At 37.7% G+C, this 25,572-nt stretch overlaps 1 protein-coding gene across 1 annotated transcript in view; it reads left to right on the forward strand.

Annotated features, from left to right (window-relative positions):
* Positions 1-302: 302 nt before the first annotated feature.
* The window catches only part of LOC140165981 (splicing factor 3A subunit 1-like), a 40,068-nt gene continuing 14,798 nt past the window's right edge, over positions 303-25,572 (forward strand). Inside the window, exons 1-9 of the mRNA XM_072189341.1 lie at positions 303-511; positions 8,532-8,570; positions 10,925-11,094; positions 12,924-13,045; positions 14,449-14,608; positions 15,736-15,889; positions 17,051-17,199; positions 17,954-18,127; positions 19,476-19,620. Of these exons, the coding sequence (XP_072045442.1) occupies positions 403-511; positions 8,532-8,570; positions 10,925-11,094; positions 12,924-13,045; positions 14,449-14,608; positions 15,736-15,889; positions 17,051-17,199; positions 17,954-18,127; positions 19,476-19,620 (1,222 nt within the window). The 5' untranslated portion in view covers positions 303-402. The remainder of the gene's footprint in view (positions 512-8,531; positions 8,571-10,924; positions 11,095-12,923; positions 13,046-14,448; positions 14,609-15,735; positions 15,890-17,050; positions 17,200-17,953; positions 18,128-19,475; positions 19,621-25,572) is intronic.

Below are 25,572 nucleotides of genomic sequence, written 5' to 3' on the forward strand. Positions count from 1 at the left end.
TTTAGAACTTTTCAAAGAAATAAATAAATCTAGTACATTTGTAGTCCAAGGAATCGTGTCTGAATGTGTGCTGAATAGCTTGGCACAACAGCGCCATCTTATTATGTTAGCGTTTTTAATTTATGAATAAATAGTTAAATGAAAATGTCACTTTTTAAGAGCTTTAAAGATATTAGCATGTCCTCTTCAACTAAAAGGAACCGAGGTGTATTGCCAAATTGATCATTTTGATATGTGTACAAAAGGTTAATTACTCAATATCAACTATCAAGTAAAAGATTTTCTCAGGGATGTGTTTCTAGAAACTTTTCATTTCAACATGGCGTCTTGATTGAGTTTTTCGTACAACAAACGTGGGCCAAAATATAGATAAAATACCTTCCTTTTTCGACTAGCAAGACGATGCCAGAATTAATCAAGCCACCGGAGGAAGTAGAGGTGAAGAATGAAGGGGATACACCAACATCAAAACCCATGGTGGGTATTATTTATCCTCCACCAGAAGTCAGAAGTATCCTTTAAAATAGATACAAATTTCTGTAATGAAAACATGCATGCTAAACAATGGCATGTAGGGCTGCACGACTAAGTCGCCAATAGTCGAGGTCGCGACTATTTGGTGATAGTCTAGTTCCAGTAACTGTAACTCGGTATCTTTATTTAACATTATGACATTATCGGATACCGAGTTACAGGTCGCCATATTTTGGTCCGTTTCGCAAATACGCTAGGTTAGGGACAGGCATAAAAATTTTAAATTAATTCTATTAACATGAATTGTTGTTTATTGGAAGAGAGAACTTCTCAGAAACAATTTGACACCAAAACCAATCTTCTACTGTATTGCTAAGTGAAGTTATGACGAAATTACTGTCGGAACATTGGGCCATTTTCTCTGATATTGCTTAGCCTTAGGCTTAGTGCATGACTTGATAATTTTTGTGCCTCCCTGTCAATTTTTTGTTTTCACTGTAATTTAATCTAATTTTTGTTGAATATTATGTATGTTATCATTTTCAACACATCTGTGAAGTTTTGTATGAAAATTCAAATTTAAAGGTGGTAAAAAAGTGATTTTTGTGCTAATTTTGGTCAAATTTTGCCATTTTTCGGCCATTTTGGGCCCATTTTAGGCTAAAACAATGATTTTTCCCAAGCGATAACAAAAAGTGCTTTCTCCCAGCAAATAAGTAAACTGGAATTGGTATGTGAAAAGGATGAAAGTTTTTGTCAAACCATGTTTCCCTTTTGTCAGAAGATGAATTTTGGGTCAAAATAGAATTTTTTCCCAAAAATGCCCCTTTTTGACCCCTTTTTTGACCAAAACGGTGATTTTCACCAAGGCATATCTCACAGAAAAAAATATTCAAAAGTGAAGTCAATGTTGCATTCTGCTTCCTAAAGCATTGAAACTGTTGTCAATGCAAACTAGAGCATCTGAAACAGATTAATTTTGGTTTTATTCATCATTTTCTCCAAAAATGGTGTTTTCAGTGGCACAAAATGGCACAGATTTACATAGGGCTTTATTATCAAGTAAAATAAATAGCGCCCTCACTCAGATGTGCCTGTCCCTAGCTAGGTTGCGCTTATACTGGCCATTTGCCGATTGCCAAAAACTTAACATTCTTCTTTCTCTAAAGCACATAAATAACTTACGCAAATGTAGTGCAATATGTGATCTTCAGACACTCCGCAAACTATCCGCATATGGATGTCTTGATATATTCATGTAAATTAGTATAATTTGATGGGTTTTTTCAGACTTTCCACTTTTCGTTCCACACTGTTTACATGCTGTGAATTTTCGTGACGTCATTCTGACGTCACTCCGACTGTAGAGGGCGGGTGGGCGTAGAATGCAGCAGTCACCAAGAATTGATTTTACACCGAAATTATTCATTATTCAAGACACATAATTATTATTCATTATGCAAGTAGCCCAAGCGCAATCTTTGCTAGTCTCCTGCTCGAAGTATTGAAATGAATTGAAATTTCAGGTACATATTTTATACAACAAGTGTATTAACCTGAAACCATTAATACGTAGGTATTTATGGTCTCAGGTATCCTAAGCACCCGGGATTTGAAAGAAAGAAAGAAAGAAAGAAAGAAAGAAAGAAATAAGCATTTATAGGTACAATGCCAGAACAGGTGTCGGTTTATATAGCAATATTCATAGGCACAATGACAGCGCAGGTGTTCATTTTATCTTCGTGCAGCCATATGGTGCAGCTATAGAATGATATAGAATCATAGACTCTGAAGAGTCTATGATAGAATGTATAATATCATCATAAAGTCTGCACAAAAAGTAACTCACCTGTTATAAATACGCCTATAGATTAAGAACTAATAATTGTTTACACAATAGTTCAACATCAAAAGAAGGATGATTTATTTACGCGCATTTTGATACCCCATTTGTCCAATTTTGTTCAATATTGACAATACAACAGTGTTTTGAAAGCAAAATGCCCAAATTTAAAAGTTGCACTTTTGTATTGATTTGAAGTAAGCGCGAAGATAATGCCGGGCTTTACATGCTTTACGTGAATACAGTGCTGGCATTATCACCATTGATCGGTGTGAACTGCAACTTTTAAATTCGGGTATTTTTCTCTAAAAGCACTACTGTGTTATTAATATTGAACGACATTTGACGAATGGGGTATAAAAATGCGTGTAAATAAATCATCCTTTTCTCTATGTTGAAATATTGTGAAAACAATTATTACTTCTGAATCTATATGCGTATTTATAACAGCTGAGTTACTTTTTGTGCAGACTTTAGATTATCTATGAATGATATAATACATTTTGTAGACAGAAAGTTGACGAAACACACATACTTTAACTGGATCTGGATATAATACATGATGCATAGTGACAAGTTCACATTTTGGGTGGTATATCAAAATAAATGGAATGCCCTAAATGTTTTACGCTGGTAGGCCTTTTATTACCCTTACGGCATTGAAATCGTAAATGGGAAATTGATAAAATGCCTATAATAATATAATATAATATAATATAATATAATATAATATAATATAATATAATAATATAATATAGGCCTAATATAATATAATATAGGCCTAATATAATATAATAATAATAGGCCTAATAATATAATTGAATTAAATAATGATACACCCCAATGTAGTATAGTAATAAATTATAAATAATAATAAATATCATACGGATCAAGTGAAATAATAGGCCAAAATGTGAACGTCACCCCTTTGGACATAAAGTGCTTGCAATAAAGTTTTTTGTATTTTTTTGGGAGAAAAGGCTCAACTCGTTAGCGTAATAGCAGGGCGTTTCTTTATTGTTATTATAAAGAGCATGGATATAAATATTGAATACCGTGGGAGCATTATTACATAAATATACTATTATAAAATCACGTACGTACTGCTCTGGGAGAGCCCAAGGTGTAAGTTGGTAAACACGCCACCACGTGTCGACTAATTTGACCTTTAACCTACCTCTTCTCGACAACTTTCCACTTAGAATATAACTGGACTAAAAAGTGCTCCTGAAATAATTGCTTTTACAACGAAATGAAGAATGCAGTGAAGTGGCAACAACAGCATATGAAAGGTTGTAGTTTAGAGGTAAATATAAGACATGATTTCGGTGTATATTTTTTATATATCATATTTTATGGGCCGATGAAGAAGCCAAATTTATTTTGCGAAAAGGACCAAAATGTACCGCAGCATGTCGAACGGGCCAGTAAATGTCAGTATGTTGAAGGATAGGACCGAAGACATGCAGGCAGGTCTAGGTGATAGTCGCGACTACGACTAATGATTACCAATTGGCGACTATTCCTGAACATTCAACAAGTAACAAAAATGAAGTAAAGACGGGTTCTAAAAGTGCTAAATCCAGGATCTGAAGGTCGGGATTGGGCCGATCTGGGCCTGAATCTGAATCGGGAGAAAATCCCTATGTTGCCGATCTTCATACCAATCTACCAAAAATAGATTTTCCAGTGTCCCAGCGTAGATAAGCTTGTGTAAATTCCATAGCATTGGCAGTCAATACCCCGAAAAAGACGCAACCAGGAATATTAAGGTCATCACACTACATTGCCACAATAAGTTTTAGTGTCGGAGGTCATTACAAATTATGTAGTCCTTGTCCATTTATTACGTAAATTACTTACATTACTGTGCCCTGCATGTGAATATAATAATGTGATGTAATTATGAGACTGGCCGAGTCCTGACAATTGAGGGGGTATCAAATATCAGTAACCTACATGAATAATGGCATGGTGAGATCATCACCCGGCCCCCAGAACCCACGAGGAAAAATGCCCAGGTAGACATACTTCCAAATATGGTGTTGATACGCATAGATTGGTACTTTCCCACGGTCGGTTTGAATGAACTTATGAATATTTAATGAGGTACTACCCCGGGAAGTACAAGGTCAAATGAAACATGCAGGAAAAATTTACAATAATTAAATAATAATAATTTAAAAAAAAATAATAATAAATAATAGGTAAAGTTGTAACTAACTTTCATGAAGATTTTAAAGGTGGTAGCACAAGTTCTTAGACAATTTTTTGCACTTTTAGAACTCGCCTTAACTTCATGTTTGTTGCTTGCTTTGATAGTCGCCAATAGTCGTAGTCGCGACTATTTGGGTGGCGATTAGTCGACTACTAAAAAAGCCTATATGTCGTGCAGCCCTAATGGCATGCATATGTAAATATAAGTGAACAATGTATGAATATGGTCTAGGTCAAACAGGTTGTTAACTTAATTTGTGGTGTCAATATTATTATTAATATTTTTATATTTTAATGAAAAAACAATTAAGTTATAACACTCATATCATAACGGGCCGCGACAAATTTTATTTTTTAGCTTACCCGATCGGCCAGGCAATATTCAAAAATTGGTTGCCCAAAATTAACCCCTAGTCCCGGCAACAATTGTCAACATAGTCACAAACTCACGTCCCGTACGTACTCATCATTGCAGTGCAGTGCATAGTCAGCGTTCGAGTTAAGAATTTTTTTGAGGTTGTCCGTCGGACAACCTCAGCTCAAAAAGATGTTTGGTTGTCCGAAAATATTTTTGGTTGTCCGAAATTTATATGAACTTTTTGTACCGTAAAAAATTAAGTTGCAAGTTTAAAAAAACATACACTGCCGCCAGTATTCACATATCACACACCTTTCCCAAACTCACCTTGTTGCTATTATAAAATATCAAATATATCCAAGAAAATACAGGTTTTATGTTCATCATTTATTTATCATCAATCAATTCATATTTGTGTCAGATTTTATGCTTAAAAGCATCAGAATTCATTCTTTTCAAGAAGTCAAAAGACGTAAACATCTCCATTGATAAAGTATCTCATTAATTATTAATGAGCGCATTGGGTTTTCCCCGGATATCAAAATGGGTATTTTGAAACTAATTACATTATTTGCTATGCTTCAGGGGGTCTTGAAAGCCGTGATGTCAGAGACTTGTGTCAGAGGTCAGGTCACTCTGGTCAGGTCATGAGGTTTTACCAGGGGCCCGGCCATGTGCTAGCTAGCTTGTTTACCGTGCACCGATTGATATTGCACACCTGCTAGGCCAAGGTTATCATGATGTTTATAAAATACTTGCTACAAATTTATGGGAAAACAACATTTTTAGTCATGATTTCTTCTGAACATTTCAAGATTAATGCAATGCATTTTATGGTAAGCTTACTCTGTAATGTTAGTACACATCTGCCGTCAGCATTTTGGGTTGTCCGACGTTCATTGTGGTTGTCCCGGACAACAGGACAACCACTTATTTCGAACGCTGTGCATAGTTAGTACCGTAAGTGTGCCGAATTTGGCAGTTTCATTCTTACGGAAATCTTTTCTCACTCAGTGATGTTCTCAGTGAAATGAGTATTCATGAAATGCACTATAAAAATAAACATTTCATTCGCTAACTGTTTGTTGCTTGTCGAAAATAATGTGTGAAATATGTCAAATTTTGTCAGTAAAGTCACGGCGATTTACGTATTTTGCCAACCACTGCTATTTACATCTTAATCTCAATCATATGCAAATACATGGCGAGCTGACGTCATAATATTTTATTTGCATGAAACAAGTTATATAATTGGCCAAATTATAGTATAGTACGGTATTAGTAAATTCAAAATACTTGCATGATGTTCCTCTGTACCAGAAATCTTAGTGGTGTCAAGCCATCTTCATGGTTAAAATAGTGTATCTCATTGAAATACACAGTAAATTGATGAACATTGGCATTGCATTCTGGGTATTTGAACATTAATGTCAATTACTGTGTCCCGGTACTGTGTATTTCAATGCAAACTCCGAACAGTCATTTAACCATGAAGATGGCTTGACACCACTAAGATTTCTGGTACAGAGGAACATCATGCAAGTGTTGTAAATATGTGTGAGTTTGGTTATGGTGGATTATTTCCCACAAGGTCAAATGGGATCGCGAACTGGGTCTTTGGGGGGGGGGTGGCTAAGGAGCCATCTTTGAGCCCAGGTTTATGAAGCCAATGAGTGGTCTACCCTGTAAATACACACCTGAATCTAGTATAAAGAGGAGGGGGGGGGGGTCAAAAATGGCAATTTGTCATGTACGTCAGCACGAACAAATGTCGAACATGCATTTGTCTGCATCAGCAAGTGAGGGTGAGATACATTTTCTGGGAGTTCTGTAGCTTATCCCTAGGGGAAGATATGGATACATGTCTAAACTCAGAAAGAAAATTAATGTCGCGACATGCTCGCGCAAAAAGGGGGTGTCCGACCCAATTTTCAATAGGCAGGTTCTCGGAAACGACAATGAGTAGAGACCCACCGTTTGAAATTTGTTCATTTGGCACATATGGCTATGATAGAAGTGATTTTTTAAAAACAAAATCTGAGAGGGTGATCAGACAACCCATTGGCAGACTACCCCGTAGTCCACTTGCCCATTGTGCATACTCTGGATATTGTATTTTGCTTAAAACTCTGATTTAATTAATGTGTGCACAATTGATAGATTTTCACATCTGATCAGTCACCCTACTCCCTCTGTTTGTTAGCTTCCCAAGTGGACTACTGACATTGCCTTGCGGTTAAGATTTTTAACACGGGACTCTATGGAGAGTTAGGCCAGTTTCTGGCCTAACTAAAATTGGGCATGATGTAATGCATCTTTAAATGGATCTGCCTTGTGATTGGTCGCCCGTACCTCGCTATGGTTTAAATTGTCTGGGCCCGCGGCATTACCATTAACTACACCGTAAACAACTGTCTGTGGTATTTGCGGCGCTTTTGTGTTGACGCGAAAGTTAATCTCTCATCAAACATCTAGCGCGTACTCGTGGTTAATGGACTGATAAACCAGTATGCTTGACAGTGTGTTTTAGAGAGCAAAGCCCAGGGGGGTTCTGCTTACAATTCAAAGTTCATAGTCGAAATTTCGGGGTTCGCTATCAATAAACTGGTAGATTCCAAAATCAGAATTGCTCAGTATTAAAGTGAGCCGTTATAATTATGCAAGATAACGTTGCATTCAATTATTACTTTTATTGTCACTAATCGTCTGATATTTTTAACTCTTTATGACCATTTTACTATTGAATACTTTAATTTTAACAAACATCAGTATAATTATGAGTTCAACGAAATGGGTTCATCATGACTAATAATAACATATTTTTAATAAAATTCGACTATGGCATAGTCTAACCCATTGGGTGAGTTGAGATGGACTGACCCCTGTGCTAGACATGTCCACATTGCTTATTATAGAGGGCTCCCTTCAACTAAAATGTTGTGACCACAGTAAATGTCTTAACTGTGTAATCCCCATAGAGAAATACACAAATTTGGAATTTGGACACCATGAAACTTGAGGATGAAGGCTAAAAAAAGTTCTGGTACTTTATCAATACAAATTGATTTGTACCACATGAGGTATCCAAAGACAGTGTACATGGATTGCCATGGAGCAACTGTCAAAAGATAGGCCTACATATGGTATTTCAAAACATGGATAACTGCACCCATGCACAGCCTTACATTTAATAAATTCTAAAAAGTGACATTTGGCCAAATAGGTTACTACAACTGTACAACTTCCTCGAATTGGTAATTTAGGTATATTGTTTTTTATTGTGTCTCTAAATGAAATGATGAGAAGTATAAAAGTATTCATTTTCAGAAAGGAAATGATGCAAATGAATCCAACTAGCATTTTTAAAACAGAATCCTGCAAAAATTAACAATTTTTGAGAAAATCTCAAAATTTAATTTTACTTGACTGACTCAAGGAAGGTATACGGACTATAGTTGCTGTGTGTTGGGATGGTTTTCCACAAAGTAATTCAACATACTTTTGAATGCATGAATTTCTTAGCCCTCTCATTTTAATGAGTGTAATCAAGAAATTGATGCTACCCGTACTTTCATTCAATACAACTGTTAAACCAAGTTTGAGTTTCTTGTAGTTACCTTCCTGAATCAAGATAAACAGATATTGTGGACAAAACTGCTGGATTCGTAGCAAGAAATGGTAAGTTGTTCAAAACAATGTATAAGAGTTCTGAAGTAAGGCCATCTTAATTAAATCCTGTGTCTCAAAGCTTGTGAGAAATTGAAAACCTAATGCGGAATGCGGTATTTTTTATTGTTTAATTTTTTTGTGTCAGTACAGGAATTTGGACAAGGATTCTGTGCAACAAACAATCAATGTTGCAAATGTTGGAATAGCAGATGAAAAAGTCACTGCTACAAACTATCACTCTTCTCTTTTATTATTTTTGTGTCCAAAGTTTGCGAAAAAATAGAAAACTTGAAATCAAATATGAATTCTGAGTTTTATTTTCGCCTTTTTGTTTGAAAAAAATAAAAAGAGATAAAAAAATGAATTTCTTGATTTTCAAAGAGGACTACGCGCATGATATTACTAACGCGCGCGGCAGCTTTGAGACACAGGATTTAATTCAGATGGCCTAAAGTCTGTACAGCTTTGTTAATCCATTGCTAAGGTGTCAACAAACAACACTTTGACACTCCCAATCGCTGTCTTTGGTTTGGTGACTGATCGATAAAGGGTAGTATTTTTAATCATTGTTTCTGAATTTGTGCGAATCAGGAACTTGCACAAAATTCTGCAATTGAATCCAAATGGATTTGTGTGCACTGTCATGGATTTCTAGGCCTGGAATGGAATGAATAATTGTGGCAAAAACCTGTTTTTGCCAGTTTTTGCCCGGTTTAAATCGGCAAAAACTGGAAAAAATTCACTAATAGTCACTTAAATATTAAAAAGTAACACAGAAAGCTCATAAACAGTAATACAAAACTTTTAATGTATCATTCAACATATTTTTTGTCTCTTCAAGTCCTTAAAATGAAAAAGTTTTGAATAATATATGCCACATTTCGGTTAAATGCACTTGAGCAATTAAAACGCATGCCTTTAATTTCTTAATATGTTACTTAAATAATTACATAATCTAGCCTAAGTAGTTACACTCAGGAAATTATTTTTGTAACTTAAGGGATCTGGAATGAGCGTTTTGAGCATTTCGACAGTATTTTTTGTGGGACATGAGAGCACATCAGACATATCGAATTGCATTCTGAATACGAAGAATGTCTTTCTGATATCAAATAATGATCATTTTTGGAAATTCACGATATAATACAAATTTTATGACAAATTATAAAAATTTGATATTTTTCACATTTTTGATATATATAACAGTCCTCGAAGTAAATTTTATAAATCTAATGACATATTCTTAAAGTGTATGTAGCTGGGAGGAAAAGCCGACGATCAGTTGAAAATTTTGACCATTCATATTGAAGATATGGATTTTTTTCCCCAAAAAGACCTAATTTTGTTGGTGTTTTGGGGGAAAAATCCATATCTTCAATACGAAAGGTCAAAATTTTCAATTGATCATCGGCTTTTCATCCCACCTACATACACTTAAAGTATAAATCATCAGATTTATAAAGTTTACTTCGAGTACTGTTAAATATCAAAAATATCAATTTTTAATCATTTGCCATAAAATGTGTATTACATTGCGAATTTCAAAAAATCAAAATTATTTGATATCAGAGAAGGACATTCTTCGTATTCAGAATGCAATTCGATATGTCTGATGTGCTCTAATATCCTGCAATAAATACTGTCCGAACGTTCATACCCCACCCCTTAATAATTTGTTTTGAGATGAAAAAACTGAACTATAAATCACTTTTTTAGTTTTTGCCATTTTTGCAGGCAAAAACTGTTTTTGCCAAGTGGTTAAAACTGTGGTTAAACCCGCGTTTTTTTCCACCTGCGGCAAAAACCTGCGAACCCTGCTCACAACCAATTGATTGATCCAATGTGTGATACCTTTGCAGATTTGCACTAAAAATACAAATATCCAAAAAAGTAGCAAAGCATACAAGTTTACTTCAGGGGGGTACTACACTACACCCCTTGATAAATTTGTGACTATTTTTGCATTTTTATCAAAAAATAATAACACACCGGTAACAAAAGTTATGTATATTATCGGGAAAAGGAATCCAGTTACCACACTGGAATTTCAATGATTCAAGACAAGCAGTATGTTATTTATGATAAGAAAAGAGGACAGATTTCTTAAGATATATATTGAACCACTTGTCTTGAATCACTAAAATTTCAAGAAGTAATTATTCCACTATTCCACTATTCCACTTAAAAGTAATTGGATTCCTTGCTCCTATAACTTTTGTTACCAATGTGTAGTTATTTTTTGAAGAAAAAAATATGAAATTAGTCACAAAATTTATCAGGGGGTGACGTAGTACCACCTTAAGCTTTTTAATATAGTTGTTATATTTGATCTAATATCTTTGTCATTCAATGTACTTATACAGGACCCGAGTTCGAGACCAGGATTCGGCAAAATGAGATCAACAATGCCAAGTTCAATTTCCTCAATCCGGGGGATCCCTACCATGCATACTACAGGCATAAGGTCAAAGATTTCCAAGAAGGCAAATTTCACGATCCTGCGCCAACAATTACAAATATTACTACTCCAAAGGTAAGTTTGAATGCACAGAAGTTAATTATCTTTTTGAAATATTGGCGTATGATTAAATTTATAATAAACTGGCCTCAAAAAGAAACTTATAAATTTTTGCAAGATCATATCTTAAAACCCTGTCCATAAAAATGAACCAAAATTGAACGCAATACTCTACTCTAAACACTGGTCAGTAACCAAACAGTTGTCCAACTGACACAACAGCAAAATGCACTGACATGAAGCAGCTTCCTGGATCACATTCACAGCCCAATAATTGGCACCCAACACAAGAAATCTGTGAGTAAGTGGAATAGTGGGGAACAAGACCTGGTTCTTGAAGAAAGTGTGTGAAAAGCAGAAACAGTACCGTTCCACACTATTCCACTTACTCTTTGGAAATAATCACCTGTGTAAGGATTTTGAACACATTCTCACAGATTTATTTTGCTGGGTGTCAATTATATTTGTGAAAAATTATAGGTTTCATTTTGAGGCCAGTTTAGTTTAAAAAGCTAAAGACAGCATCATATCCCCACTTTTTCCTATCAAAATGGAGATTTTGGCATCAGAAGAAAGCTCGTATTTTTCTCATAATCCCAGTGAAATTTTAGAACTAAAAAATATTCCATTTAGATGTTATGAACGAAAAAGTGATTGCCTCATCCCCAAATGTGGTAGCGGTATCACACATACAATTCTATGGGCCATGTGAAACATGTTTTTACTTCTAATATCAAAAATGGCAATTTGATTATTTTGGTACAGGCCTCAATGTGAGGTACAAAACACAATATGAAAAAAAATCTGATCACCTACCTTTAATAGAAACTAGGTAGAAATAATGGGCTATTCCAGTTGAAATCAGGGTTCGCAGGTTTTTGCCGCAGGTGGAAAAAACCGCGGTTTTAACCACGGTTTTAACCGCTTGGCAAAAACAGTTTTTGCCGGCAAAAATGGCAAAAACTAAAAAAGTGATTTCAAGTTCAGATTTTTGATCTCAAAATGAATTATTAAATTTAAAAATTATTTTCCGGAGTGTAACAAGGCCAGATTTTGTAATTAAAAATAACATATTAAGAAATTAAAGGCATGCATTTTCATTGCTCACTTAGTGCAGTTTAACTGAAATCTGGCATATATAATTTTTAACTTTTTCATTTTAAGGACTTGATGAGACAAAAAATATGTTGAATGATTCATTAAAAGTTGTATGTTTACTGTTTATGAGCTTTCTGTGTACTTGTTAACATTTGAGTGACTATACATAAGTTTTTGCCAGTTTTTGCCATTTTTGCCGGTTTAAACCAGGCAAAAACTGGCAAAACCTGCAGTTATTGCCACTTTGCCCAGGTTTTTGCCGGCAAAAACCGAACCCTGGTTGAAATCCATCCACCCTTTATGGAAGACATGACCTTAATCTCCCACACAAGGGGTGTAGATTTTAAATGGAGTATCACATTCAGGTAACTCCCTTTTGAAATTCACATCCCCTGTGTGGGAGATTATTGTCATGTCTTCCATAGGGGGTGTATGGATTTCAACTGGAATTATATCACAATGTCACACTAAAGGCTTCAGAATTGTATATGTTACTAATGTAACACAGTTACACCCCCAAAACAGGGGGTGTAGATTTCAAATGGAGTCGCCCATTCAGCTAACCCCATTTGAAATACATACTCCCTGTGTGGGAGATTATGAGCATGAATGTCTTCCATAGGGTGTTTGGATTTAATTGGAATTGTATCCCAATGTCACACTAAAGGCTTCAGAATTGTATATGTTACTAATGTGAATTGTTCTTAAAACACAGTGATTGATTTTGTTTGTATCATTATCTGCAGATCACCCCATCACAGCCCAGCAGCAAGCCAGCAGTGCAGATATCAGAGCCCATTGTACCAAAGGAACCACCAGCAGAGTTTGAGTTTGTTGCAGATCCACCATCAATATCTGCATTTGAATTGTAAGCAGTATTTTTTTTAATTGTCAACTTGATGGTGGAAACACTGCATATAAAAATGTTATTATAAGAGCAAAAAAATGATTACTAAAATATGACCCACTCTGACAAAACCATGGACAAGTACTACCTCTGTAGTGCCTTATGCAATTTGGCGAGAACAAGTAATGACCATGGCAAAAGTGGCCTCATACTGACAAATTAAATGTTGCCCATGTCAGTCAGAATGATACAAAAAGACGGTTTATACTTATCTGCGGTTAAACAATATGTCAACAATATAAAGTACAGTCAGCCAAAAAATTTAGGTACCAGTTGTGTTCACCCCTGTTTATCCTAAATAAAGACAAGTATGTCAAAACTAAAACAAGCAGCCAATACCCGTACTCTTTAGCTCCGATTTAAAACCTTATTTGTTGAAATTGGTTGAGAATTAAAGAAACGGTGATCTAAAACCTAATGAAGAAACAAAATCAAAAGTTGCACTTTTGTGTTCTATCAATGAAAGCCGCTAGTTTTAACGTGCTTATCAATGGAAGCACTGCGCTAGTTCTCTTGTTCGCGAACGCTTTGTGTACAAATCAATAGGGCATGCAATGGAGCAAACTGCAACTTTTAAAGTGGCATCTTCATTGGGTATTTTGATCGCCGTGTTTTTATTTCTAGAACAATTTCAACAAATGAGGTCTTAAATACGAGCTAAAAGATGCAGCTATTGGCTGCTGGTTCCAATTATGACATACGAGGGGGGTATCAAAAAGTTTTAGAAATCGCCCAGAAGTGAAAGAGCTATATCAATGAAATTGTGTCAGTGCAATCACTGGTCCTTATGTACACTATGGTGCAAAAATGGTCTCATAAGTATGTTTACTTTTTTTACAGGAGCTAGATGTCACTATCTGCCTATGTAACCGCATAACCAGCAAAATGGAGAAAATTGAGGCATGCAGCATGATTAAATAAAATTCCATTTCAAAAAAGCGACAGTGACATATCACAATCACCACCGAAGATAGGTTTCTAGGCACTGCAACCCTTCAAAAGCAGGATCTTAATAATGCTGCTTGCCTCAATTTTCTTGCAGTTTATGCGCAGTAACTGGGGCAGCGGGTTATTGGCATCTAGTGCCACCTGTAAAAAAAGTAAACATACCTATGACACCATTTTTGGACCATAATGTACATAAGGACCAGTGATTGCACTGACAAAATTTCATTGATATAGCTCTTTCACTTCTGGGCGATTTCTAAAACTTTTGATACCCCCTCAGATTCTGTCTTTGTTTAGGATATACAGGGGGACATAACTGTAGCTTAATTTTTGGCTTACTGTATGTTAATACTTTATAATCCTTTACATTTTCCAATATTTATGTTTTAATCTGTATCATTGCTCTTCTTGAATAGGGACGTTGTCAAACTGACAGCCCAGTTCGTTGCCCGTAATGGCCGACAATTCCTCACCAACCTGATGAACAGAGAACAGCGCAATTACCTGTTTGATTTCCTGCGGCCACAGCATAGTATGTTCAACTACTTCACAAAGCTTGTGGAACAGTATACTAAGGTAAGCTTAGTAAAAGGCTGTTCCAGTTGCAATTTTCACTCCCTGTGTGGAAGACCCATGTCTTCTGTAGGGAGTGTATGTATTTCAAGGTAATGGGCTGTGCAGTTGAAATACATACACCCCACACAAGGAGTGTGAATTTCAAATGGGGTTACCTGAATAAGTGACTCCACTTTTAATCTACACCCCCTGTGTGGGAGAGTAAGGTCATATCTTCCATAGGACCTTGTGTCAAAACGGCTTCTTACAGTGACAGGGTCTGTGCAGTAGCTGCCCACAATATTCCAAACAAAATTCGCTCTCCTCAGACAGGCCCGTAACCAGTGGGGGGGGGTGCTGGGGGCAGTTGGCCTATCCCAAAATGCCCCTTTTTGGTCAAAAAAGGTCAAAATTTTGGGGAAAAATCCACCTTTTCACAATTAGGACCTCCCAAATAAATCCTGGTTAAGGGCTGTCTTCAGACAATTGAACATTTCAAATCTCAACTGAAAACTCACCTGTTGAAATTATGCAGTTTTTCTTGAATTCAGGCATGAACATTTTCAGCGTTTTAGCTGATTTCAGCGTTTTTTGTTATTGTTTTCAGTGTTTTTCAGCCTATTTCTGAATCAAATTCACAGAAATGGTTTTTTTTCAAGACCAGTTTTTATGAATGTGAAATGTAAGTTTTGGAATGTCTGTCTGAGTCTCAGTATCCCTTGATATTTTTTATAAGAAAGATGGGTGACCTGATCATCCGCCTCAAAAAAATCTGACCACCCATCTTGAATAAAGAAGAGTATGCAAATGATGACATTATGTTCTTCTGAATACTTGTGATGAATCTAGAACTCTCTCTTCCTGATGCATATTCTTTTATGTAACTGATTTATCTTTTGTTTGAACTATGGTCTATGTTTGTGACTTTTAACATAGCATTATTGAAGGGCTAGTAGCTGAGTGAAGTAAAAATCTTGAAATTTAATATTTTTCAACATAAGACTCGTATCCCTTGATCGTGTCGCATATATGATACACTGTTTTTGCAATGAACTATTTTCATGTACATTTATCTTTCGGCGCTACCATAACTTGTATACAAATTCAAATTATTTGCCAAATTTTCTTTTGTTTGGTGTTTCTCGTAGGTGTTGATCCCACCCAAGGATTTGGCCAACAGATTACAGAAAGCGAGTGACAACAATAGGTCTGTCATGGATAAAGTTCAGTATCGAGTACAGTGGGAAAAACATCAGGAAATGCAGAGGAAGAAGGAGGAAGAACAGAGGGCAAAAGAACGAGGTAAGGTCTTACATAGAATTCATTATTTATCATTAAGTAGTAAAATAATAGTAAATTGTAAATAATAGTAACTGCTCTGATCACTTTTTGGCAGCAGCAGCTGCACCTGTCTTTTGTGATCGCTTCAATGTTGGACAAATTAGATTTAAATGGAGATGGCAGAGATGGGTTTGGTTAGTCGGGCATATCACTTAAGATACCCAGTGATGGCACTTTGACGCTCTGCTAGAGTGAAGTGAACCGGTGTTATATCCTGTCATCGACCCTCCTGTTGAATTTCTTCAATCCAGATTAAATGGTCAATCTGACCACCCATCTTGAATAAAGAAGAGTATGCAAATGATGACATTATGTTCTTCTGAATACTTGTGATGAATCTAGAACTCTCTCTTCCTGATGCATATTCTTTTATGTAACTAACTTATGTTTTGTTTGAACTATGATCTATGTTTGTGACATTTAACATCGCATTATTGAAGGGCTAGTAATGGATTGATGTAAAAATCTTGAAATTTAATATTTTTCAATCTTAGATTCATTAATATCCCTCGATCGTGTTGCATAAATGACACTTGTTTTTGCAAAATAAACTATTTTCATGTTCATTTATCTTGACCATCTAATCTGGATTGAAGAAATTCAACAGGAGGGTCGATGACAGGATATAACACTGGTTCACTCTAGCAGAGCGTGAAAGTGTCTAAGTGCCATCACTGGGTATCTTAAGTGATATGCCCGACTAATCAAACCGAATCAAGATTGGAATATTGTTATCCAAATTGCATAACAAAACAACATTAATACTCTTAGCTAAGGTGACGAAAAACCCCTGTTCGAAAGGGCGGACGGGCCTTTCAAGTAGGGCCGGTTGGGCTTCTTTTTTTTTAAATGACCCAAAAAAAATCACCCAAATCTGTAAATATTTGCAATTTGGGAAAATACACACAAAAAATTTGTTCCTGAAATTGTCGAAATTTGGCTCGGTAATCGGTGTTCATTTGTACAGGGATTTTTTTTCCAGATTTGTTCAAAATCTGGGTCGGTCGGGCCCGTAGAACAGGGTTTTCTTTTTTTGTCTCCTAATAACTTAATAAGAAAAAAAAACGTTTGTTGTTTTCGCAATTTGGTTTATATTAATTGCATGTTTTATTGTCTCTGCAGCTGCATATGCGTCCATCGACTGGCATGACTTTGTGGTGGTAGAGACTGTTGATTTTCAACCCGGTGAGCAGGGTAACTTCCCTCCTCCACTCAAACCAGAAGACATTGGTGTCAGGATATTGGCCGAGGAGAGGTTTGAACAATTTGGGGTAAGTCATAATATTTTGTGGCATGAACTTATTCAAACAGACCGAAGTCGGTAATAATGAAATTGAGATATAGGCAAATTTAAGTTGTTAAAAAATTTGAAAATGCATAAAAAGTTGATAACTCCTTACAACCAAGTAAGCCATGAACTTACGAAATCCAAAATCGGTTTACAAGCTCTATAGGTAGGTACTGAGCAATTTATTGTCTGGGTATGATAATATGATTGTATTGAAGTTCAAATGACAAAATTCAATGCACAATGCCCTCCCCTTCAATGTTGTGTATTCTATAAGAAGAGGTAAGCCATTTTCTGTCCAACCAACTGTCAGGTGTTTGGAATGTCTCTCTGACGCAATATTTCCCTTGCTATTTTTGTAATTGCAAGCAAGTTCAATTATAGAAGAGTATGCAAATGATGACATTATGTTCTTCTGAATACTTGTGATGAATCTAGAACTCTCTCTTCCTGATGCATATTCTTTTATGTATGGTAACTGATTTATCTTTTGTTTGAACTATGGTCTGTTTGTGACATTTAACATAGCATTATTGAAGGGCTAGTAAGTAGTTGAGTGAAGTAAAAATCTTGAAATGTAATATTTTTCAACATAACCTTGATCGTGTCGCATATATGACACTTTGTTTTTACAAAATGAACTATTTTTATGTTCATGTATCTTGACTAAGTCAGTGATAGTATTTACCGCACTACCATAACTTGTATACAAAATATTTTCCCAATTTATTTTGCAGGAAATTGAAGAGGAAGATGATGTACGGATGGAAGTGGAAGAAGAGGAAAGTGAAGAGGAAGAAGAGGAGGAGGAAGAAGAGGAGGACGAAAGACCGCCTGGGACGGAGAAAGAGACAAAGGAAAAAGAGGCTCCAACGGATCAAAATACAGAAGTCCAGGATATGGAAGAAGGGGTAAACCAGTTTTATTATTATATTAGTCATATATTTGGACTGTCTCAGTTTTAGGTCTTATCCTTTATTGTAAGTCTACCCCAGATTAGCCTGTTGTCAAGACCTCATTGAGGGATTAGACAAGACGGGTTTATTCTCTACACTGTATAATCCCTGTCTTGATGACAGGCTACATGATACTAGACTTACATGTGAAGGTAATACCCAATTTTCCATCTACTGTGCTATTCCAGTTGAAATCCATACACCCATGTAAGACATGACCTTAATCTTCCACACAGGGAGTGTGAATATATCAAATGGGGTTACCTGAATGGGTGACTCCGTTTGACTCCCTACACCCCCTGTGTAAGAGATTAAGGTCATGTCTTCCATAAGGGGTGTATGGATTTCAAATAGAATTGCCCAATGTTTATGCAAGAGTATGCAAATGATGACATTATGTTCTTCTGACAAATTGTGATGAATCTAGAACTCTCTCTTCCTGATGCATATTCTTTTATAAATGAAGAGCTTTGTTTTCAAAACCCCTTACATCCACTTGAGCAATTTTGAGAACACATCACAAAATCATCAAAAAAAATACTGCTATAAGGGGGGTTTCAACAGAAGCAGTTTTTGGCGGGATGCTCATCCTACCCAAGCATCTCGCCAAAAACTGCTTCTGTTGCAAACCCCCATATATCAGTTGTTTTTTTTGATGATTTTTCGATGTTTTCTCAAAATTGCTCAAGTGGATGTAAGGGGTTTTGAAACAAAGCTCTTCAAATATATCATTTTTTTTCACGTACTGATGAATATGTGGTTACTATAAACCGTCCTTATATAACCCACAAAGTGCCTCATGTGATTTGCCAAAGACGGCCTTGTATACAGGCAGCGTTGGCCATGATTTCTACATATTTTGAAATCGCCATTGGTTTTCATATGATTTTGAAATACAAAGCCCAAAAATCTAAGAATGTGGTTTGTTGTGATGAAATATTTTTTCCATTCTTAATCCAGTTGAGTTCCAAAATGAAATTTAATTGATAATGTACTATTGTTATCAGGGGGAGTATGAATTTCAAATGGAATTTGTGAGTTATCCAATTTCATTTCAAACCCACCCGCCCTCTGTGAAGGATTCTGGTTTAATCGTTATCAGAGGGTGTATGGAATTCAAATGGAACTGCATGTGTTCATTCCATTTGAAATTCATACTCCCCATGTGGAAGATATCTCCAAAATCTTCCACAGGGGGAGTGTGGATTTTAAATGGAATAGCCCATTTGTTTAACTAAAACTTAGGGTAGGTATAGGTGCTCTTCAATTATGCTAAATACATGTTGTTATCACGCTTCCACAGGACTCCGATATGGAGGAGAGTGACGAAGAAGAGGAGACCCCTGCAGCGCCTGCACCAGCTCCGCCAAAGGAGGGCGCACCAATGCCACCACCTCTTCCTCCGCAACCAGGAGAAGTACAGATTAGGAAAGATTATGATCCCAAATGTAAGTTATGTTGTGGAGTGTGTGGAGTCTCTTTTCATTTTTTGATTCAGTGATATTGTGCACTAGTAAAAGATGAATTTCTGAGCCAACTCATTGTAGACATTGGTACATAAACAGAAAATGGTCACCGAGGGGCTAGGAGTAAGAGACGAGAATAATAAAACCAAACATCCATATGCTGTTTCTATAACTCAGTACGTATTCGAGTTATTAAGGTGGGTCGGAGGGGAGCACAATCTAGCGGTTGTTTGCACTCAAATATTGAGGCAACTACAGATGACACACAATTGTACAGGTTCTATAAAGGAGACTTCCAAGCTTTGATATAAGGGTGTCATTTCCACACCCAAAACGTTTAACTTTGATATATCATTGGCCTAAACTCAAGAACCGCAAAACCTCTGGACATAAAAATGCAATTATTGGCTTCCATGACTCATTGATCAATGTATTAATATTGAAAAGTTTCCTGTAAGATTTTTACAGGACAGGACACAGATCCCCAGTGTGAAGGTGACAGCGTAACCCCACACGGGCATCAGGAAATGGGCGATGCCGTCAATTAAATCCGGACTGTGGACTAAAAGGTTGTCCACAGACGGACATCATCGTCCATTTCCTTTTGTCGGGTAAAAGCTAGTGTGGGTGCCAGCTTGTGTTGTGTCTATTCTTACCTCCTCCTCTTCATCTTTTCTTTCTTCCTGTCCCAATCATAGAGTTTTGTGTAGAAATGTGGATACACCTCACTGCCTTGTGAGCGCCTCGGGAGAGGCAAAGGCTAGGGAGTAAACCTTACACAAATCCGGAGTGGAGCCCCTAAGGCGGTCTGGTGAATGAACTTCAACACCTCCCGGGAGCTCCTGCATCCAAGTTGATGCCAAACGTATTGCTTCGCTCTCCTTTGGACTACATCAACGAGGCCAAGAGGGGGACTCTGATTACTGGGCAGCTCAGAGTCTCCAAAAAAAAAAAATATTGGAGTAGCCTATCCCAATGGCTCTAAACCTTCATCATGGGCCAAAGAGCGGAAGAGGAAGATTTACTTCTCAACGGTCATTAGGCTGGTGTTGAACATGTCATCATTGGTCAACCTTCCAACACTGGCCAACATGTTCCAGATCAGGGCTTAACTACTACATATTGGTAGATCTCGGCTGCTGTGTGTCCAGAAATAAGCTGAAACAGGGCTGATCACCCGTAAAGCTGCTGGGACTGGACCAAAATAATTCCCAGCAAAATTCATGATTACGAAAACTACAAGCAAATCTTGAAAATACTGAGGGTAGATGAGCGGCAGTCTACTGTTGACTTCATGACGGACCAGCGGGAACTCGGCACACCATCACGAACTGTTGGCCCTGATTATTGTCGCCTGTCTACCTTCAAACCTCTTGTAATATCTACTTATAATGTCCGTACTGTAAATCAACAAGGGAAAATGCATCAGCTTTTCATGGGCTGTGCTGATGCAGGTATTGACATTGGCGGAATTCAAGAACATCGTCTCATTACACCAAGCCCAACCGATGAACTTTGGTCAGATGATAGGAACTGGGTTTTATCATTCAGTTCTGCTACCAAGCAAAGGCACGGAGGAGTTGGTCTGGTCATGTCCAAGCACATTCACAGATGTCTTAAGAGTGTTGAAGCTGTTTTCGAGAGGATACTATTTGTAACATTCCATGGCAACCCTCAGCTCAGCATCACTGTTGTATATGCACCCACTGAGTGCGCAACATCTTCTGACAAGGAGGAATTCTATTCATCTCTATCTGACCACCTGGATGGTATGAAAAGACACAACATCCATCTCATCCTCGGCGATTTTAATGCCAGAATAGGAACAGACAGTCATCTTTCCCATCCTTGGGTCATTGGTCCACATTGCTACCATGATTCAACAAATGACAATGGTGAGCGTCTGGTCAACACCTGCCAGGAGTACAATCTCAGACCGGCCCAGATGAGATTCCCGCAACCCAGGAACCGTCTCTGGACTTGGACCCATCCAGCTGGATCAACCCATGCACAGCTAGATCACATACTAATAAACAGCAAGTGGGTAAATTCTCTCCGCAACTGTCGAGCATACAACTCAGTAGAAGTGGACTCCGATCATCGTACAGTGAGCATCCGTCTAGCTGCCAGTCTGCGAACTAGCAAAGGAAAACCTTGCAAGAGACCAAAATTCAACTGGAAGAAGTTGCAAGATCCTGATACAAAGGAGGAATTTCAGCTGGAGCTATCAAACAGATTCCAGGTCTTGAGCATGGATGACACCACACCCGTCTCTGACAGGTATGAAACCTTCGAAACAGCGGTCCGTGAAGTTGCAGAGAAAGTTATTGGAAAGCAAGAGCCATGCGGACTACCAAGTTGGGTATCAGATGCAACCATCAGACTTAAACTTGAAAGGGATGAGGCCAAAAAGCGGTACTCCATTTCAAAGTCTCATCAATCTAGAGAAAGATGGAGGAACTTGAACACCAGCCTTAACAACTCCTATAAATCTGATGAGCTTGCTACCCTCAATAAGCAGATGGAAGACCTGAAGCTGGCCGACGAGATGGGGAATTATACCACCACCTGGAAAATTATACACTCGCTTTCTGGGAAGAACTCAAGGAAAGGGGTGAAAGTCAAAAGAGATGGATCAGCTCCAACCAGTGACCATGAACTGCTTGAGGAATGGAAGGAATATTTTAGCTCACTCCTTAACAACGACAGTGGCACAGCAGCTTCAGAACTTCCTGCACCAGCTGTTGAAGATCTTCCTATTATCACTGAGCCCCCAACTCGTGAAGAAGTAGTCAAAGCAATAGCAGCCATGAAGACCAACAAGGCAGCAGGATTGGACTGTGCTATAACTGCAGAAGCACTTCAGGGAGGAGGGGATAGCATGATTGATATGATTCTCGAATTCTGTATGGAAGTATTCTCAACGCTGACACCACCACGTCAATGGGTTACTGAATGTAATCATTCCTCTACCAAAGAAAGGTGACCTCTCTCTCATGACAAACTACCGTGGTATTTCGCTTATGTCCATTGCCGCAAAAGTGTACAACAAGATCCTTCTGAACAGGATCCGACCCCACATTGATCCTTTACTGAGAAGCAACCAGGCTGGCTTTAGATCTGGTCGCAGCTGTGCTCAGCAAATACACATTTTGAGGATCATGGAAGGCTTCAAGGAGTACCAACTTCCCTTAACAGTCACTTTTGTGGACTTCAAAAAAGCCTTCGACTCCATCAACAGGTCCGTCATGTTTTCAGTGCTGCGGCATTATGGAATACCAAAGGTTGTGGTCAATGCCATCCAGGTGCTTTACAAAGACTCCAATAGTGCCGTTATGGTAGATGGCAGTATCTCAGAGCCTTTCAAGTAACAACTGGAGTGCTTCAGGGTGATGTGTTGGCACCATTCCTGTTTATTATCCTGGTAGACTACCTTCTGATGAAATCAACTTCTGGAATTGACGCTGGAATTGTTACCTACCCACGCCGGTCAAGCAGGTATCCTGCCAAGATGCTGAATGACCTGGATTTTGCTGATGATATTGCCCTGCTGGAATCTTCCATAGACCGGGCCCAGTCACAGCTTACTAGGACTGCAACTGCAGCAGCAGATCTAGGCCTTGTAATCAGCGCACCTAAGACAGAATATATGACTGCTAACTGTAACGCCTAACCAGCACTTGAAGTCTATGGTAGTACCATCAACCATGTCACAGACTTCAGGTATTTGGGTTCCAAGATGGGCTCTAGTGTTGGAGACCTAAAAGAAGAAAAGCACTAGCCTGGGCAGCTTTCTGGAAACTGGAACGCCTTTTTGGAGAAGCCCGTCCCTGCCAATCGAAACAAAAATCAAGCTGTTTCAGACAACGTGTGTTACTGTCTTTCTGTACGGGTGCGAGTCATGGGTAATTACCAAGGACATGGAAAACAAGATCAATGCATTTGCAACATCTTGCTACAGAGTCATGTTAAACATCAAGCGTGTGGATCTCGGATTCCAAACGAAACCATCTACAACCTGACCAAGTCCAACACCACTCCACTGGTTGCCAGAGTCAAGATTCATCAACTCAAATTTCTCGGCCATATACTGCGTCTTGAAGATGGCGAGCCTGTGAAAGAATATGCGCTTTATATTCCACCACATGGGAAGAGGAAACCGGGACGGCACAAGACACTGTACTTACAGTATGTCCAGCACCTCCTGGGAGATACTGAAGGGATGCTGCAGCCAAACAAAATTGTTTCGCTTGCCCAAGATCGCATTAGTTGGAGAAAGCTTGTAGTCGCCTGCTCCGCAGCCGACTGATGATGATGAAGATTTTTAGTTAAAGCCATATTATAACATTTGCTGAGGAGAACGCCTTAACATTTTTTTTTAAATTCTGGTTTTTACATGATTGTAATGTACTTTAGTCAATAAAGATACTCTGCAAAAATCAAGACTTTAGGTGCTGTAGTTTTGTAAAATCCAAGATTTTGAATAAAACGATGGAACCGGCGTTTTATTATTACGATGGAAATATTAGTCGAACACGTATGCACAGTACGTACATGGCGTGCAGGATACACATACACACACACACCCGAGGATCATACCATATTACAACCATGGGAGTAACATGCATGGGCGCTACTAGTAAATTCCAATTTTATATGCTTTACCTCACTTGTTCGGCTCAAAATTAAAAGGGGACATATCTGACAGTAAAAGCTAACATTTTATGGAAAATAAATACTAATCTATTTTTACAGAAATGTTATAATATGGCTTTAAATGGCTAAAACTGGAAAAATATGCACCCGCCATCTAACTTGCCTTAAACCTCTGTAAATGTTTTGATTACCTACCGTAGAGAAACACCTGTTGTGTGCCCATTGTTTAGCAACAAACATAAATCTGGGTAAACAGGAAAACTGGCTTTCATGGTCAGTTATTGAAGTTTCCACACTCCAACTCCTGACACACATGTTTGAGTTTATTCACACCCTTAAGTTTTCACTAGCCATATGCAGACTTACCCTGTGCCACCACGATTCTGTCATTTTTTATCATACATACATACATACATACAAAAGTACATTTGATATAGCGCTGTTACATCAAGATCAAAGCGCAGTATGAACCAGTGAAAAACGGCAATAAGAGAAAATGGCAAATATAAATTATACAATACAAGCAAAAACATTATTCATCATTTGGATACAAGTGTGTTTTCAGACATTTTTTGAACTTGGAGAGTGTGTCACAGTTTCTGATTTCAGCTGGTAAGTTGTTCCAGATGTGCGGAGCGATATATGTAAAAGTCCGGGTATGAGCAGATATGAGTGTTTTAGTAGGAGTGCGTTAGGATAGCAGGGTGATGTCAGAAGCTGAACGAAGACTAGCCCGTAGCGGCTGGTACATAGTCAGACAAGAAGCTAAATAGTCGGGCGCAGCTCCATGGAGGCACTTATAGACGAGTACAATGATCTTAAATGTTATATGTTATCATGCATTTTTTTTATATGCATCTTGTGTTACACTGAGATTTCTCATTTGTGTGTCTTCATTTGCCAGTGTTGACAGACATACCACTCTTTGTAAATAACTGCAAACGAGGACCTCATTCTGCATATGATTTGATTCTCTCTAATCGAGGACACCCACACCCAATTTCAATCGACACACCGTGGACCACACACCCACCCCCCAACTTACTATCCCACTGCGACCCATCCTGAACCCCCTCAACATTGACCACTTTTAAATGCATTTTTGCATTGTCCTGGTTATAGCCAGCAACTGTGGACGTCCGTGGTTCCAGGTTTGTCCACGTTTGTGATATGTGTATCCTAATGTAGGTCCACATTTGCAGGTAATTACAAAATGCACACCCAAACACATTGCTGTATAATCATTGTTGGCTAAAATGAGATGGTGTATTCATTTCT

Source organism: Amphiura filiformis, chromosome 12, assembly GCF_039555335.1.
Source record: "Amphiura filiformis chromosome 12, Afil_fr2py, whole genome shotgun sequence".
Taxonomy (NCBI): Eukaryota; Metazoa; Echinodermata; class Ophiuroidea; order Amphilepidida; family Amphiuridae; genus Amphiura; species Amphiura filiformis.